General features: G+C 43.8%; 1 protein-coding gene across 1 annotated transcript in view; it reads left to right on the forward strand.

Annotated features, from left to right (window-relative positions):
* Positions 1–901: 901 nt before the first annotated feature.
* LOC308387118 (protocadherin alpha-C2-like) overlaps positions 902–14,900 on the forward strand; it is a 22,101-nt gene continuing 8,102 nt past the window's right edge. The window contains exons 1-5 of the mRNA XM_080867016.1: positions 902–971; positions 1,762–4,411; positions 5,414–5,475; positions 5,559–5,671; positions 5,982–6,249. Coding sequence (XP_080723142.1) covers positions 1,895–4,411; positions 5,414–5,475; positions 5,559–5,671; positions 5,982–6,249 — 2,960 coding nt within the window. The 5' untranslated portion in view covers positions 902–971; positions 1,762–1,894. The remainder of the gene's footprint in view (positions 972–1,761; positions 4,412–5,413; positions 5,476–5,558; positions 5,672–5,981; positions 6,250–14,900) is intronic.

A 14,900-nucleotide genomic window follows, 5' to 3' on the forward strand; every position in this document is an offset into this window, starting at 1 on the left:
CAATTTACAAACCATCCAATGTTTGTGTTTAGCACCTCTTCCCCATTCGGTGACTGTCCATGAAATAACAGGAACACAAGAGGGGGATCTAAACACTTTGTGGCAAGAAAAACAGGATAGGTAGCTATGAATGTTCCTTGGAACCATGACAGTCGATCATGTGAAAAGACATTGTTGTCAGTTGGCTGTCGGCGTTTCATGCCAGTTGATGCGTAACATCTGCAATAGTTTTTTAAAGGGTTAAATGGAATTCAAAATGATTAGTTGCACTCAGAGCATGTTACATGATGAGCAGACCATTTAAGCAGAATGCAAAACACTGTTTCCAACGTTTTTCTGGGGTTTTTTTAAGGCAAAAGTAGGCTAACCTTTTCTAATCCTGCAGTTTTAAAGCTGAAAAGTGGTTAAAGACAAAGGGATTGATAGTCTACTTTAGCCCTTTAGTGAGGTGTGTGTGTGTGTGTGTGTGTGTGTGTGTGTGTGTGTGTGTGTGTGTGTGTGTGTGTGTGTGTGTGTGTGTGTGTGTGTGAGAGAGAGAGAGAGAGAGAGAGAGAGAGAGAAAGAGTCGGGGGTGACAGTAAGATAATCTCTTTTGTGTTTTTGATCCCTAAATGTGGTGGTTGTGTCCCCTTATCCCAGCTACTTAGTTTCTGCTATGCGTAAGTGATGCCATGTACTTAGGCTATGAAAAGCAGGTCAGTATGACCACTGAGAGAAAACCACATGTGCATCGCATGGATAGCCGTGGGATTATTCCTCACAAAATGTCTTAATTCCACTGTTCACTAATGATCCAGGGAAAATGCCCTCTAATCTCCATTCCATTAATTAAAAAGAGCATGAGCCAGTAGAAAACCTCACCATCTGCTGCAGTTTCATTCCTGCGGACAGATTGTGTTTTCAGTTTTAAACAGGGGAATGGGGATTTTTTTTTCTTTTTTTCTGAGCAAATGGGTGAAGTAAGCATTGAGGTGGGTAGTAAACATAATGCAACTGCTCTATTTAAGTACTAATACACTGAAATATGTTCGGGAAAAGATGTTTTAAACAGTAACAGTGCCTGCCAGGGTACTTTGATGGGGTTTGCGCTTATTCATAACATTTTTACAGCTTACAGACTTCGCAGTCAGAATGACATTAACCTTTCGAAACTTCATTGATGTTTTGCCATAAATGAATATATACTGATTGTTTTTCCCTTTTATTTTCCTCTAACCTGACAAAGATTAAAACGAGATTCTTACACCGATGTTATTCTAATAAATCGTTATCACAGTTCCATTTTTTTTTTTATAAGATAACAAGTTTATGAGTTTCTACACGTGTTATTAATTTCTCAGTCATTTGTAGCAGGATCATTTTTGTTCTCTTTTTATTTCCTTATTTTGATATAGTAAAGGCATTTTTTGAAAATCTGAAAGTAGTTTGATTACATTGCACAATTATAACTTCTTGCCAGTTTTGTGGGTTAGCGTGACTACACTGCAGTAAGGTGTGCTTATGTCCGATTTCATTTCACTTTTATACTCTGTTATAAGAAATTGAATGTTGTACTTTTGACCTGCAGTCAAAGTCTAGAGACTGTGACATAAATTTGATCAGGCTAGTAGGCGAAAGATTATCCCACCAGATGTCGTTTCTCCTCTATTGGAACAGTGGGGCCAATAATAAACACACACACTCACAGACACAGTAATCTGAGGCAGGCGAGTAGCCCTTGCGCGTCCCTTTCTCTCGTCTCTTCTCTTTTCTCTCGGGCAGGCAGTGGCTGTTCCAGTCCAGCCAGTGTCAAGTTTTATCCCGGCTGTATGTTGGACAGTTCAGATTCAATCATCTTTTATGAGTACACTACAGACATAGTCCTTGTGAGTTGCCGAATTGCTTCTGCCTACAGATGGACATACAGGGCGCGATGAAAAGACTGAGTGGGAAATGGCATGTAGTCTACTATTTGGCATTGTTCATGTATTTATTGGATGCAGTCTGGGGACAGATACGTTACTCGATCCCAGAGGAACTAGAGCATGGAGCTTTTGTTGGCAATATTGCAGAAGACCTGGGTTTGGATTTGGATAAGCTCTCCGCGCGCAGATTCCGGATAGTCTCTGGCACTAAGAAGCAGTATGTGGAGGTAAATCTGGAAAATGGAGTTTTGTTCGTCAATGAAAGAATTGATCGCGAAGAACTGTGCGAGCAGAGTTTGTCCTGCTCTTTTCACTTGCAAGTGGTTATAGAAAACCCACTGGAACTCTACAGGGTAGAGATGGAAATTTTGGACGTGAATGACAACTCCCCTAATTTCCCGTGGACCGAATTTAATCTGGACATATCAGAGTCATCTGCGCCAGGTTCCCGTTTCCCACTTGAGAGCGCACAAGACTTAGACGTGGGATCCAACTCCCTCCGCACCTACTTGTTAAGTGTAAACGAACACTTCTTCTTGGATATACAGACGCGCAGTGACGGCAGTAAATTTGCAGAGCTAGTTCTGCAAAACCCGCTGGACAGAGAGCAGCAGAGTGCGCATCAGATGGTGCTCACGGCCGTGGATGGAGGCGCACCGGAGAGATCAGGCACTGTGCAAATTGACATCACCGTTCTGGACGCAAACGATAACGCGCCTGTGTTTGATCAGTCGTTTTACAGAGTGAGGCTGGCCGAAAACGCGCCCAAAGGTACAGTTGTTATAAAACTTAACGCTTCCGATCTTGACGAGGGTTCCAACGCTGATATCAGCTATTCATTCAGTGGCCACGCTCCCATCAAGGTGCGCCAGCTTTTCAGCGTGGATTCAGAAACGGGGGAGATCAAAGTCAAAGGAGTGATAGATTATGAAAAGACCAGGATGCATGAAATTTATGTCCAGGCTAAAGATAAAGGCCCATCTGCCGTAGCAGTTCACTGTAAAGTGCTGGTCAGCGTTTTGGATAAAAATGACAACCTCCCAGAGGTGATCTTAACATCTGTATCCACACCTGTGCAGGAGGACGCTCCTCCCGGGACGGTAATAGCCGTCATAAGCGTGATGGACAAAGACTCAGGTGAAAACGGGAATGTGGACTGCGAGATTCCTCATCACGTCCCATTTCAGCTCCACTCGTCATTTAAGAATTACTACACTTTGGTTACCTGCGATTTTTTGGATAGGGAGGCAGTCGCGGAGTACAACATCACTCTCACTGCCCGAGATATGGGTTCCCCTCCTTTATTCACCAGGAAAACAATTTTAGTGCAAGTGTCTGATGTGAACGACAACACGCCGAACTTTAAACAGCCTTCGTACACTGTGTATCTGACAGAGAATAACGCGCCGGGGGCGTCTATTTGTGCGCTGACTGCACTGGATCCCGATTCTGGTCAAAATGCGTACTTGTCATATTCAGTCCTAGAAGGTGACATACACGGAATGCCCGTGTCCACGTATGTGTCCGTAAACTCAGACAACGGTAACATTTACGCGCTGCGATCCTTTGATCACGAGCAACTCAAAAACTTTCAGATCACGGTTCAAGCTCAAGACGCGGGATTCCCGCCTCTGAGCAGCAACGTTACAGTGAACATCTTCATTTTGGACCAAAACGACAATGCACCTGTTATAGTTTCACATGTTCCGCAAAACGGCACTGCGCCCAGCGAAACTGTGCCCAGATCAGTTGACGCCGGCTATCTCGTTACCAAAATCAGCGCGGAGGACGCAGATGCGGGTCAGAACTCGAGGCTTTTCTATGAGATGCTCCAAGCAACAGACCCGAGTTTGTTCAGCATTGCTCTTTACACGGGCGAAATCAGGACGATACGTCAGTTAGTGGAGAAAGACCCCACGAGGCATAGACTGGTCATTCTGGTGAAGGACAATGGTCAGCCACCCCTCTCGGCCACAGTTTCCATCATTCTGTCAGTGGTTGACAGCCTGCCAGATTCCCCGCCCGATCTGGGTGACCTGTCACTAAGCCCACATCACAGCACCAACTTTACACTGTACTTAATCGTGTCTCTGGGCGCAGTGTCCTTCACATTTCTAGTGGCTATTATCGTCCTCGTTGCGGTGAGGAGACTGAAAGGCAGACCTTCCAACAAAGAGTCCAAGTTCCCCTCCATCAGCTGCTGCTGCTGCTGCTCTCGTTCAGAAATATCCACTACCACAGAGGTGTTCAAAAAGTCCAACTTAAATGTCCGCATGTCCACGGGCGCGTCAGAGGTAAACAGCAATGGCGCACTCCCCCAGGTCTATTGCTACAAAATGTGCCTGACACCGGAATCATCCAAAAGCGACTTCATGTTCCTAAAACCGTGCAGCCCGGCAATGTCAGTTCAGCAGAATAATGCCAAGAGCACAGACTACCTGACTTCTGGATGGAGCGCGCTGGACCACAATGAGCTGTCCAACAAAAGAGCAGCAACCCCAAACGAGGTAATGTGCTGAAATGAAGTGAATGAATACACTAAGACAGTGCTTTTCCTTCTCTGTCTTACTATCCACTTTAAGGCATCACAAACTATATCCACTCTGTCATGTCTCATCCCAGCCCTCTTCCTGCCATGCTGCATTTTATAGGCCTTCTACAGGCATAACTGCCATAAAACATCTAATATGCTGGGAGAAGATGGAGCAAAATCATTTACTTTACTTTACTGATGGTTTCCAAACACATGTATGCTAATCTGTAAAATCCCAAAGTCAGATTAGATGCTATTATGTATGCTGTGTACACGCATACACACACACACACACACACACACACACACACACACACACACACACACACACACACACACACACACACACACACACACACACACACACACACATATAGATACATTTACATATAAAGATACATACATACATATATTATATACTTTACTACTTTATTTTATTCATCCCTTTTTTTTGGAATAAAACAAATGAGGTTGACTCTACACCTAGTAACTAATGAAATAGAAAATACAGCCTCAACCCTGTACCTTGTAGCAGTAAGCTACCCTGCTGTTTGGAAGATCACAGTGTGACAAGGTGTGTAACACGGGCATAAAAGGTGCTGCAGGGATAAAAGAGATACACGTTTTTATCACCAACTTGAAGCTATCTTTTGATGTTAACACAACTCCTGGCGCATTTGTGCTCTAGTCAGCAGCATTAGTGTCTGCACCTCACATTAGCCACATATTCTCAGATTAAGCAGTAACTCCTTTATCACTTTTCAAAGCCTTACTTTTATGTTTGACAGTCGCAAAAGATATGTAAGACAGAAAAAAATGTGTCACAAGTTTAAAGCTTTAAACTGACTTTCTGTTGGCTTTCTCTTAACTTCAAACCTATCCACCGCTGACAGCCAACAAGACTACACCTACACAGCAGTGTTCTCCCTGAAGTTCTCACTGATATTCAAAGTTTCTTTATGTTTTAAACTGGCAGCTCAAGTATTCAAACAAGGACTGGACGTGGACCAATAACCAGCGCAACTCGGCATACAAGAGGTGAGTACATAGCTGATTCAGTTGGGCAAACACTCACACACACACTTGAATTTACACTTCTGTTATTTCTCTTATCTTTCCAGGTATAGCTCAGCAAATATGGAGGGCACGCTTTCACGCCAACCAAAATTTGACTCTGATGGGTTTTCCTGCTCTGTGGCACCACAGTACTGGACTTGGGGGAACCACATGAATGGTGGGTGGTAGATGTGCAATTTTGGCACATTATTGTTCATGTAAACGAGGGTGACGGTGTGGCTGGGATTTCTGTGCCTGAGGATTTACTGCGACATTAAAAACCAAAAGGGAGATAATACCAGGCCCCTAAACCGGGGGAATTTTAATGCATCAACATGAGGATTATAAGTCCCTGAAAGAAGTGTTATTTGCACAAAAAAAATTAAGAAAATGCCTTTAAAACCGCCTTATTCAAATCAAAAAGACTGTATTTAAATATGAAGAAATAATCTCCAAAAGCAAATTTTAATGCATGCATATTTTTACAGACTGCAAGATGCCTCTTCAAGAGGGAGCAGCTCCAAACTATTCATGGACTAACAAGTCCACACAGCCTCATCCTGAAACACCGGACTACCAGCACAACGTGTACATTCCGGGCACCACAACTGGATACAGCACTCTGAAGCTGGCACCAAGAGGAGAACTGGACGTATACAACACCTTCTCCACTTTTGGAAAGAAAAAGAAATTCATCTCAAACTATGAACAATCTTTTGACAAAGATGGCAGTCATATAAGTAATTCTATATTTAAGTAATCCAAAACGTCAGCGACGACATGCCAAACACTTGTTGTCAATGTACTGGTCATGTTTCCGTAGCTTCTCTGTGTGTCAAAGCTGTGAATAAACTACTGTAACTGTGCTAGCAGTACCTTTCATAGGTTTCTATTAATAGCCAGCATTTAACAAATGTACTTTTAAGGTGTGATTTATTTTCTAAAATATAAAACTACAACTGTTTTACTACGACAATAAAAGGTTTGTGCGACTAGTATCCTGCATGTCTTTATCCATTTACTGTCCATAATGCACAGGCAATGCAAAACAGTATGGAAATGTACCGAAAGAGAAGTCGAGAAAAGCAATGTAACATCTTTTTTTTTTTAATTAAAGCAATTAATCTGTCAAATATAAATAAAAAAGAGGATTAAGTTGAAGAGTGTAAGCACTGAAGCTGTACATCTTACACTGAGGGATTTTGTTACAGGGAATAACATCACAGCTATAATATATTTCCTCTGTCTCGTGCAGTCGACCATCACACTAACACGTCACAGTGAATTGTTGGTGACATTTTGAAGGGCAATAACGCCAGTGAAGTGATGCAGATCCTGTAAGGTTATGGCAAAAGACTTACAGCTCCTGGACAGTAAGTGGAAAGCATAAGAGCACATAATTCACTTATGGGTTGCATGTATTCATGATGTATTCATTATTAGTGGTTGGGCTTGTATATTAATGAGTGTTTACATAATTATTCTTAGTAGGAATTATTACTCTGTATATATGCTATGTACAGAATAAATGAATAAACTTGAGACCAGCTCAAAAAACTTCATTTGTTTTTGTTATGGGTTTTTTTTCTTTTTTTCGGGGGGGGGGGGGGGGGGGGGGCTCTTTCGACAAAGCTGCTACATTTTTATGGCTATGTGAAGAACCAAAGTTAACTTTGGAAGTTAATGTGACTCAAAAGTGATGGTCACTTTCACCATGAATAACTATGCACATGGGGTAGCTCAGGTAGTAGAGCAGGTCAACTAGTAATCTGAAGGTTGGTGGTTTGAACCATGTCTGCTCCAGTGTGCATCCTGAATGTCTTTGGGGAAGATACTAACCCCAAGTTGCTCTCCAGTGCCCCAGTGGGGGTACGAATGTGTGTAAATGTTAGCGTGAATGAGGTAAACCGCTTAGAGTGTTCAGATAGAGTACAAAAGTCTTATATAAGATCCCATCCATTTACATCAGTGCACTATGGTGTAAGAGTGAAACAAATAGATGTTCTTTTTGCTACCTATTAAAAGACACCACTTCAATGTGGTCTTCCATTAAAACGCTTTTAGAAAACGATGAGTAAAAATCTAATCTTCACATTAAATCAGTTGTTCTTTGCCAGCTGCTGACACTAATGCTGGGCTCCACTGGTTCCAGAGGTGAAGCATCCAGTCATATTTTAAAGATAAAACTATGATGTGTTTGGGCATATGGCTTTGAATGCCTTTTAACCTTCTTCATGAAGCTTTCCTTAGTAAAGACACGGCTTTTAAACTGCACTGTGGGAATTATCCACAGGATCCATTGTCTTTAACTGAGCTATTACAGGCTAGTGGGTTAATCATGGGCTAGGGCCTGACTGCCTCAGTGAACTGCTTCAAGCTGAGTGCCAAGGGCCATTTTGGACTCTGAAAATCAAGTCATGAGGATAAAACCTGGAAAAAAAAGAAAATTTTACTCTGTTATACAGAGACTATTAGGAATTTAGAAAACAAGTCCAATTATGCCCGTAACAACATCCTGCCAGAAATTACAGATAACGAAGCCAAGATTTATCTTTGACTGTATCATAACCAAAAACAGCCGAGCTTAGCAGTCCCATGTGCTCTAAGCAGGGACAGACAGCATATGCCCAGCTTCTGCTCTGTGTAAAATCTATTCACAGCCAAATCTGTGCTGCTTTATTTTCATTTATCTCCAGTGACTATTCCCCCCACCAATCCATAGCTCCCACATCTCCAGCCAAGTGCAGGGATTTCATCTAATCTCCACCAGAGGGCGCGTTTACTTCATACATCTCTGGTGTGTTTTGGTGTGTCTTAAATGCGTTAATAATAATAAATATTAAATACGTTCCTGTTTCTTTTAATTGGTAAGTTAGTTGTTATGTCTAATTTGTGGTTTGATAGGAAGTGCAATATATATATATATATATATATATATATATATATATATATATATATAAACACCCAGCACGCCCCTGCGGGCGGTTTATCCTTCAAGCTCGGGTCCTCTACCAGAGGCCTGGGAGCTTGAGGGTCCTGCGCAGTATCTTAGCTGTTCCCAGGACTGCGCTCTTCTGGACAGAGATCTCCGATGTTATTCCCGGGATCTGCTGGAGCCACTCGCCTAGCTTGGGAGTCACCGCACCTAGTGCTCCGATTACCACGGGGACCACCGTCACCTTCACCCTCCACATCCTCTCCAGCTCTTCTCTGAGCCCTTGGTATTTCTCCAGCTTCTCGTGTTCCTTCTTCCTGATATTGCTGTCATTCGGAACCGCTACATCGATCACTACGGCCGTCTTCTTCTGTTTGTCTACCACCACTATGTCCGGTTGGTTAGCCACCACCATTTTGTCCGTCTGTATCTGGAAGTCCCACAGGATCTTAGCTCGGTCATTCTCCACCACCCTTGGGGGCATCTCCCATTTTGACCTCGGGACTTCCAGGTTATACTCGGCACAGATGTTCCTGTACACTATGCCGGCCACTTGGTTATGGCGTTCCATGTATGCCTTGCCTGCTAGCATCTTGCACCCTGCTGTTATGTGCTGGATTGTCTCTGGGGCATCTTTACACAGCCTGCACCTGGGGTCTTGCCTGGTGTGATAGACCCCAGCCTCTATGGATCTTGTGCTCAGAGCTTGTTCCTGTGCTGCCATGATTAGTGCCTCTGTGCTGTCTTTCAGTCCAGCTTTGTCCAGCCACTGGTAGGATTTCTGGATATCAGCCACCTCCTCTATCTGCCGGTGGTACATACCGTGCAGGGGCCTGTCCTTCCATGATGGTTCCTCGTCTCCCTCCTCTTTCTTGGGTTTCTGCTGCCTGAGGTATTCACTGAGCACTCGGTCAGTTGGGGCCATCTTCCCAATGTATTCTTGGATGTTCCTTGTCTCATCCTGGACTGTGGTGCTGACACTCACCAGTCCCCAGCCCCCTTCCTTCCGCTTAGCGTACAGCCTCAGGGTGCTGGACTTGGGGTGAAACCCTCCATGCATGGTCAGGAGCTTTCTTGTCTTTATGTCAGTGGCTTCTATCTCCTCCTTTGGCCAGCCTATTACCCCAGCAGGGTACCTGATCACGGGCAGGGCGTATGTGTTGATGGCCCGGATCTTGTTCTTACCATTCAGCTGACTCCTCAGGACTTGCCTGACCCTCTGCAGGTACTTGGTGGTTGCAGCCTTTCTAGCGGCCTCTTCATGGTTCCCATTTGCCTGCGGGATCCCCAGGTACTTGTAACTGTCCTCTATGTCTGCAATGTTGCCTTCTGGTAGTTCAATCCCCTCAGTTCTGACTACCTTCCCTCTCTTTGTTACCATCCGACTACACTTCTCCAGTCCGAACGACATTCCAATGTCATTGCTGTATAGCCTGGTAGTGTGGATCAGTGAATCGATGTCTCGTTCACTCTTGGCATACAGCTTGATGTCATCCATGTACAGGAGGTGGCTGACAACTGCTCCGTTCCGTAGTCGGTATCCGTAGCCAGTCTTGTTAATGATCTCACTGAGGGGGTTCAGGCCTATGCAGAACAGCAGTGGGGACAGAGCATCTCCTTGGTAGATCCCGCACTTGATGGTAACTTGTGCTATGGGCTTGGAGTTGGCCTCTAGTGTTGTACGCCACATCCCCATTGAGTTCCTGATGAAGGCTCTTAGGGTCCCATTGATCTTGTACAATTCTAGGCATTCCAATATCCAGCTGTGGGGCATTGAGTCATAGGCCTTCTTGTAATCAATCCAGGCAGTGCACAGGTTGGTCAGTCTGGTCTTGCAGTCTCGGCTGATTGTTCTGTCTACCAGTAGCTGGTGTTTTGCGCCTCTGGTATTCTTGCCAATTCCTTTCTGTGTCCCGCTCATGTATTGACCCATGTGCCTGTTCATCTTAGCCGATATGATGCCTGACAGGAGCTTCCATGTAGTACTGAGGCAGGTTATTGGTCGGTAGTTGGAGGGGACCGGTCCCTTCTTGGGGTCCTTGGGGATCAGGACCGTCCGGCCTTCAGTTAGCCATTCCGGGTGTCTCTCGTTAACTAGCAGCTGGTTCATTTGTGCTGCCAGACGCTCGTGGAGTGCAGTCAGCTTCTTCAGCCAGTAGGCGTGAACCATGTCGGGCCCTGGTGCTGTCCAACTCTTCATACTGGAGACCCTTTCTTGGATATCTGCCACTGTGATGGTTACTGGACCCTGTTCAGGGAGGTCGCTATGGTCTGCCCTCAGATCCACTAGCCACTGAGCATTGCCGTTATGGGTTGCATCCTTCTCCCATATGCTCTTCCAGTATTGCTCCGTCTCCAGCCTTGGTGGTGCTGTTCTCTTATTATTATTGTTCCCTTGCCACTGAGAGTACACCTTTGCTGGTTCTGTGGAGAACAGCTGGTTTATTCTCCTGCCTTCTATCTCTCTGGTGTACCTCCTCAAGCGGCTGGCCAAGGCTGTGAGTCTTTGCTTGGCAGTTTCCAAGGCCTCAGGTATGGACAGCTTGCTGTATTTCTTAGGCACCTTATTCGTCGCACCTTTCTGCAACTCCGTTAGTTGGCTAACCTCCCTCCGTGCTACTTTGATCTTGCCCTCTAGCCTCCTTCTCCATGGAGGGTACTGCCCCTTGTGGCTGTTCAACTTGTAGCCAAGCATCTCACTGATCACTGCTGCCGTATTGTAGATCAGCTTGTTAGTGTCGGTAATCGTGGTTGTAGGTATTGCCCGTAGTGCTGCATTAACATCATCTAGCAGACCTTCTGAGGGTACTTCACGTAATCTTGGTAACCGGCTACGGGGGATCCAGGTTTCAAGCTTGGCCATGATCCTATTTTTCAGGTCAGTTCCTCTCGCACTCAACGATCCTTCTCCTATCGCACTTGGGGCTATGTACCCAATCTCGGGTGGGGGTGATGATATCTCCCCCCTGACCTGGCGTCCTGACTCCTCCTTGCCGTAGCATTTGTGTTGTACCTCGTCAATCTCTAGCTGTGAGAGCAGTCCCTTCTTTCGAATGTTGGAACACTGAGCTACTAGTTGTTTCGCCGTCATTGTGGATGTTGGGTATCGAAGAATCCATAGGTCCCTCATCCTATTCATGTAGCCCCTTCCGCCGGGGTTACTTGCGTAGTAGCATTCCAACAACGCCCTGTTTTCGTCCCTTGCCCACCGATATATTGCACTAAGCTAAGATACTGCGCAGGACCCTCAAGCTCCCAGGCCTCTGGTAGAGGACCCGAGCTTGAAGGATAAACCGCCCGCAGGGGCGTGCTGGGTGTTTTACAGGGCGTTGTTGGAATGCTACTATGCAAGTAGTATATATATATATATATATATATATATATATATATATATATATATATATATATATATATATATATATATATATATATATATATATATATGGGAACCATGAAGAGGTACTTGCAGAGGGTCAGGCAAGTCCTGAGGAGTCAGCTGAATGGTAAGAACAAGATCCGGGCCATCAACACGTACGCCCTGCCCGTGATCAGGTACCCTGCTGGGGTAATAGGCTGGCCAAAGGAGGAGATAGAAGCCACTGACATAAAGACAAGAAAACTCCTTACCATGCATGGAGGGTTTCACCCCAAGTCCAGCACCCTGAGGCTGTACGCTAAGCGGAAGGAAGGGGGCCGGGGACTGGTGAGTGTCAGCACCACAGTCCAGGATGAGACAACGAACATCCAAGAATACATTGGGAAGATGGCCCCAACTGACCGAGTGCTCAGTGAATACCTCAGGCAGCAGAAACCCAAGAAAGAGGAGGGAGACGAGGAACCATCATGGAAGGACAGGCCCTTGCACGGTATGTACCACCGGCAGATAGAGGAGGTGGCTGATATCCAGAAATCCTACCAGTGGCTGGACAAAGCTGGACTGAAAGACAGCACAGAGGCACTAATCATGGCAGCACAAGAACAAGCTCTGAGCACAAGATCCATAGAGGCTGGGGTCTATCACACCAGGCAAGACCCCAGGTGCAGGCTGTGTAAAGATGCCCCAGAGACAATCCAGCACATAACAGCAGGGTGCAAGATGCTAGCAGGCAAGGCATACATGGAACGCCATAACCAAGTGGCCGGCATAGTGTACAGGAACATCTGTGCCGAGTATAACCTGGAAGTCCCGAGGTCAAAATGGGAGATGCCCCCAAGGGTGGTGGAGAATGACCGAGCTAAGATCCTGTGGGACTTCCAGATACAGACGGACAAAATGGTGGTGGCTAACCAACCGGACATAGTGGTGGTAGACAAACAGAAGAAGACGGCCGTAGTGATCGATGTAGCGGTTCCGAATGACAGCAATATCAGGAAGAAGGAACACGAGAAGCTGGAGAAATACCAAGGGCTCAGAGAAGAGCTCGAGAGGATGTGGAGGGTGAAGGTAACGGTGGTCCCCGTGGTAATTGGAGCACTAGGTGCGGTGACTCCCAAGCTAGGCGAGTGGCTCCAGCAGATCCCGGGAATAACATCGGAGATCTCTGTCCAGAAGAGCGCAGTCCTGGGAACAGCTAAGATACTGCGCAGGACCCTCAAGCTCCCAGGCCTCTGGTAGAGGACCCGAGCTTGAAGGATAAACCGCCCGCAGGGGCGTGCTGGGTGTTTTTATATATATATATATATATATATATATATATATATATATATATATATATATATATATATATATATATATATATATATATATATATATATATATATATATATATATATATATATATATCAGTGATTGAGTTATCAGTTGGTAGAAAACCTTGCAAGGGTTTAGGAGTGGAATAAATTCATGTTAAGGCTGTTATTTCCTGTTACATATAAAATAACAAAAGATGAAGAAATTTTCTTAAAATTTCCTTAATAATTGAAATACATTTTTATGAAAGCCTAATAATAAAGCCTAATAATATATTGATATAATATATTATATAATTATTGATCAGTGTAGTGTTCAATCTATGTTAGATGTACATCTTTGGAAGTCAGCACTGATTCATTGATACTGCAGCTTTTTAATTCAATTATGTAAAACAGACTCAAATGAAATTTTTAATTTATGTTCCCTGAAGCACATCTCCTTTCATTTGAAAGTTTTACTACTATTTCCATTATTTTAAAAAATTAAAACCTGAATTGTGTTATATTCTGAGAAGTTTATGCCTCATTGTTTTTGTTTCTTTTTCCAAATGTTTTAAAAGTATATATTTGAAAACTTTGCCAGGAGAAACCAGAACAAGGCAAGATCCTGAAAACAGAGAGATACATCTGAAAACAGAAATCCAGTATATAAGGCAAAAACAGATGTTTTACCACTCTGAGTTGGAAAGTTAATATTTGTTATGACTTCCTTTTTTTTAGCCAAAAAAAAAAAAAAAAAAAAAACATAGCCAGAAATTTCTTAAACAAGCTCTGTTGTAATTTTTCTAAGTAGTCTTCAGGACTGGTCCTCCAGTCTTCTTGAAGGACATTCAAAGCTCTTTTTTGGACGTGGGTAGTCTCTTGTTCTGTCCTCTGTCAAGGTGATTTCACACTGTTTGAGATTACTGAAAATTAACCTGTTGCCAATCAGATGTTTCAGATAGTCAGATAGCATTTGCACAGCAGGTCATTATTTAATGGTTCTTTTCTCCCTTCATATTTTGTCAGTTTTCACAAGTTCTGCAAGACCACTGAATGAAACACATCATCAAAGCATGACAGAACCTCTGTCATGGTTTACAGATGGCTACTGTTGTACCTGGCCTCCTTACATATTGATGAGTGAGTACATACATACATACATACATACATACATACATACATGTACATACATACATACATACATACATATAAATAAATTTAATTTTTAAGCTTGCCACTTGCAAGAAATGTGAACAAATTGGTTCTTTGCTTGTTGTCTGTTATATGTAGACACAACACTGGTTAATCGGTTGAGGAGGATGCTTTTGTTATGTTTGAATGATTCATAGATAGTGTTTAACAAACAAACAAAAAATGCTTAGGTACAAGGACTGCTGAAAACGCAAAATGAAATGAAAAAAGTATCCAGTTATCATGGATATATACATAATTAAATAATACATTTAATGTGGATGGGAGGATGGGGTGTGAGGGGGGGCACTTTTCAAATTAGGGTTGGTTCAAGACTTTTGCACAGTCCTGTAGTTGTAATCTTTCTAGCAAATGATTAAACAAGCTGAAACAAACTGATTCAGTAAATCTCTGTTCCTAATTAAGGCTCAGATGGCGTATGTGGTGCTTCTTGTTACGCTTGGTGAGGAGCTTGATCTCTTCCTCCTCTTGAGTAAAAGGTTAAAATGAGTTAACGTGTCATAATTAATTAAAATTAATTAAAACGCAAAAACAGTGGGCTATGTGAAGCTGCTGCCCTGGCAATCGCGGTTATAAGTTGAGGAAA

The sequence above is a fragment of the Rhamphochromis sp. 'chilingali' genome (genome assembly GCF_963969265.1).
Source record: "Rhamphochromis sp. 'chilingali' genome assembly, chromosome: 19".
NCBI classification, from domain to species: domain Eukaryota; kingdom Metazoa; phylum Chordata; class Actinopteri; order Cichliformes; family Cichlidae; genus Rhamphochromis; species Rhamphochromis sp. 'chilingali'.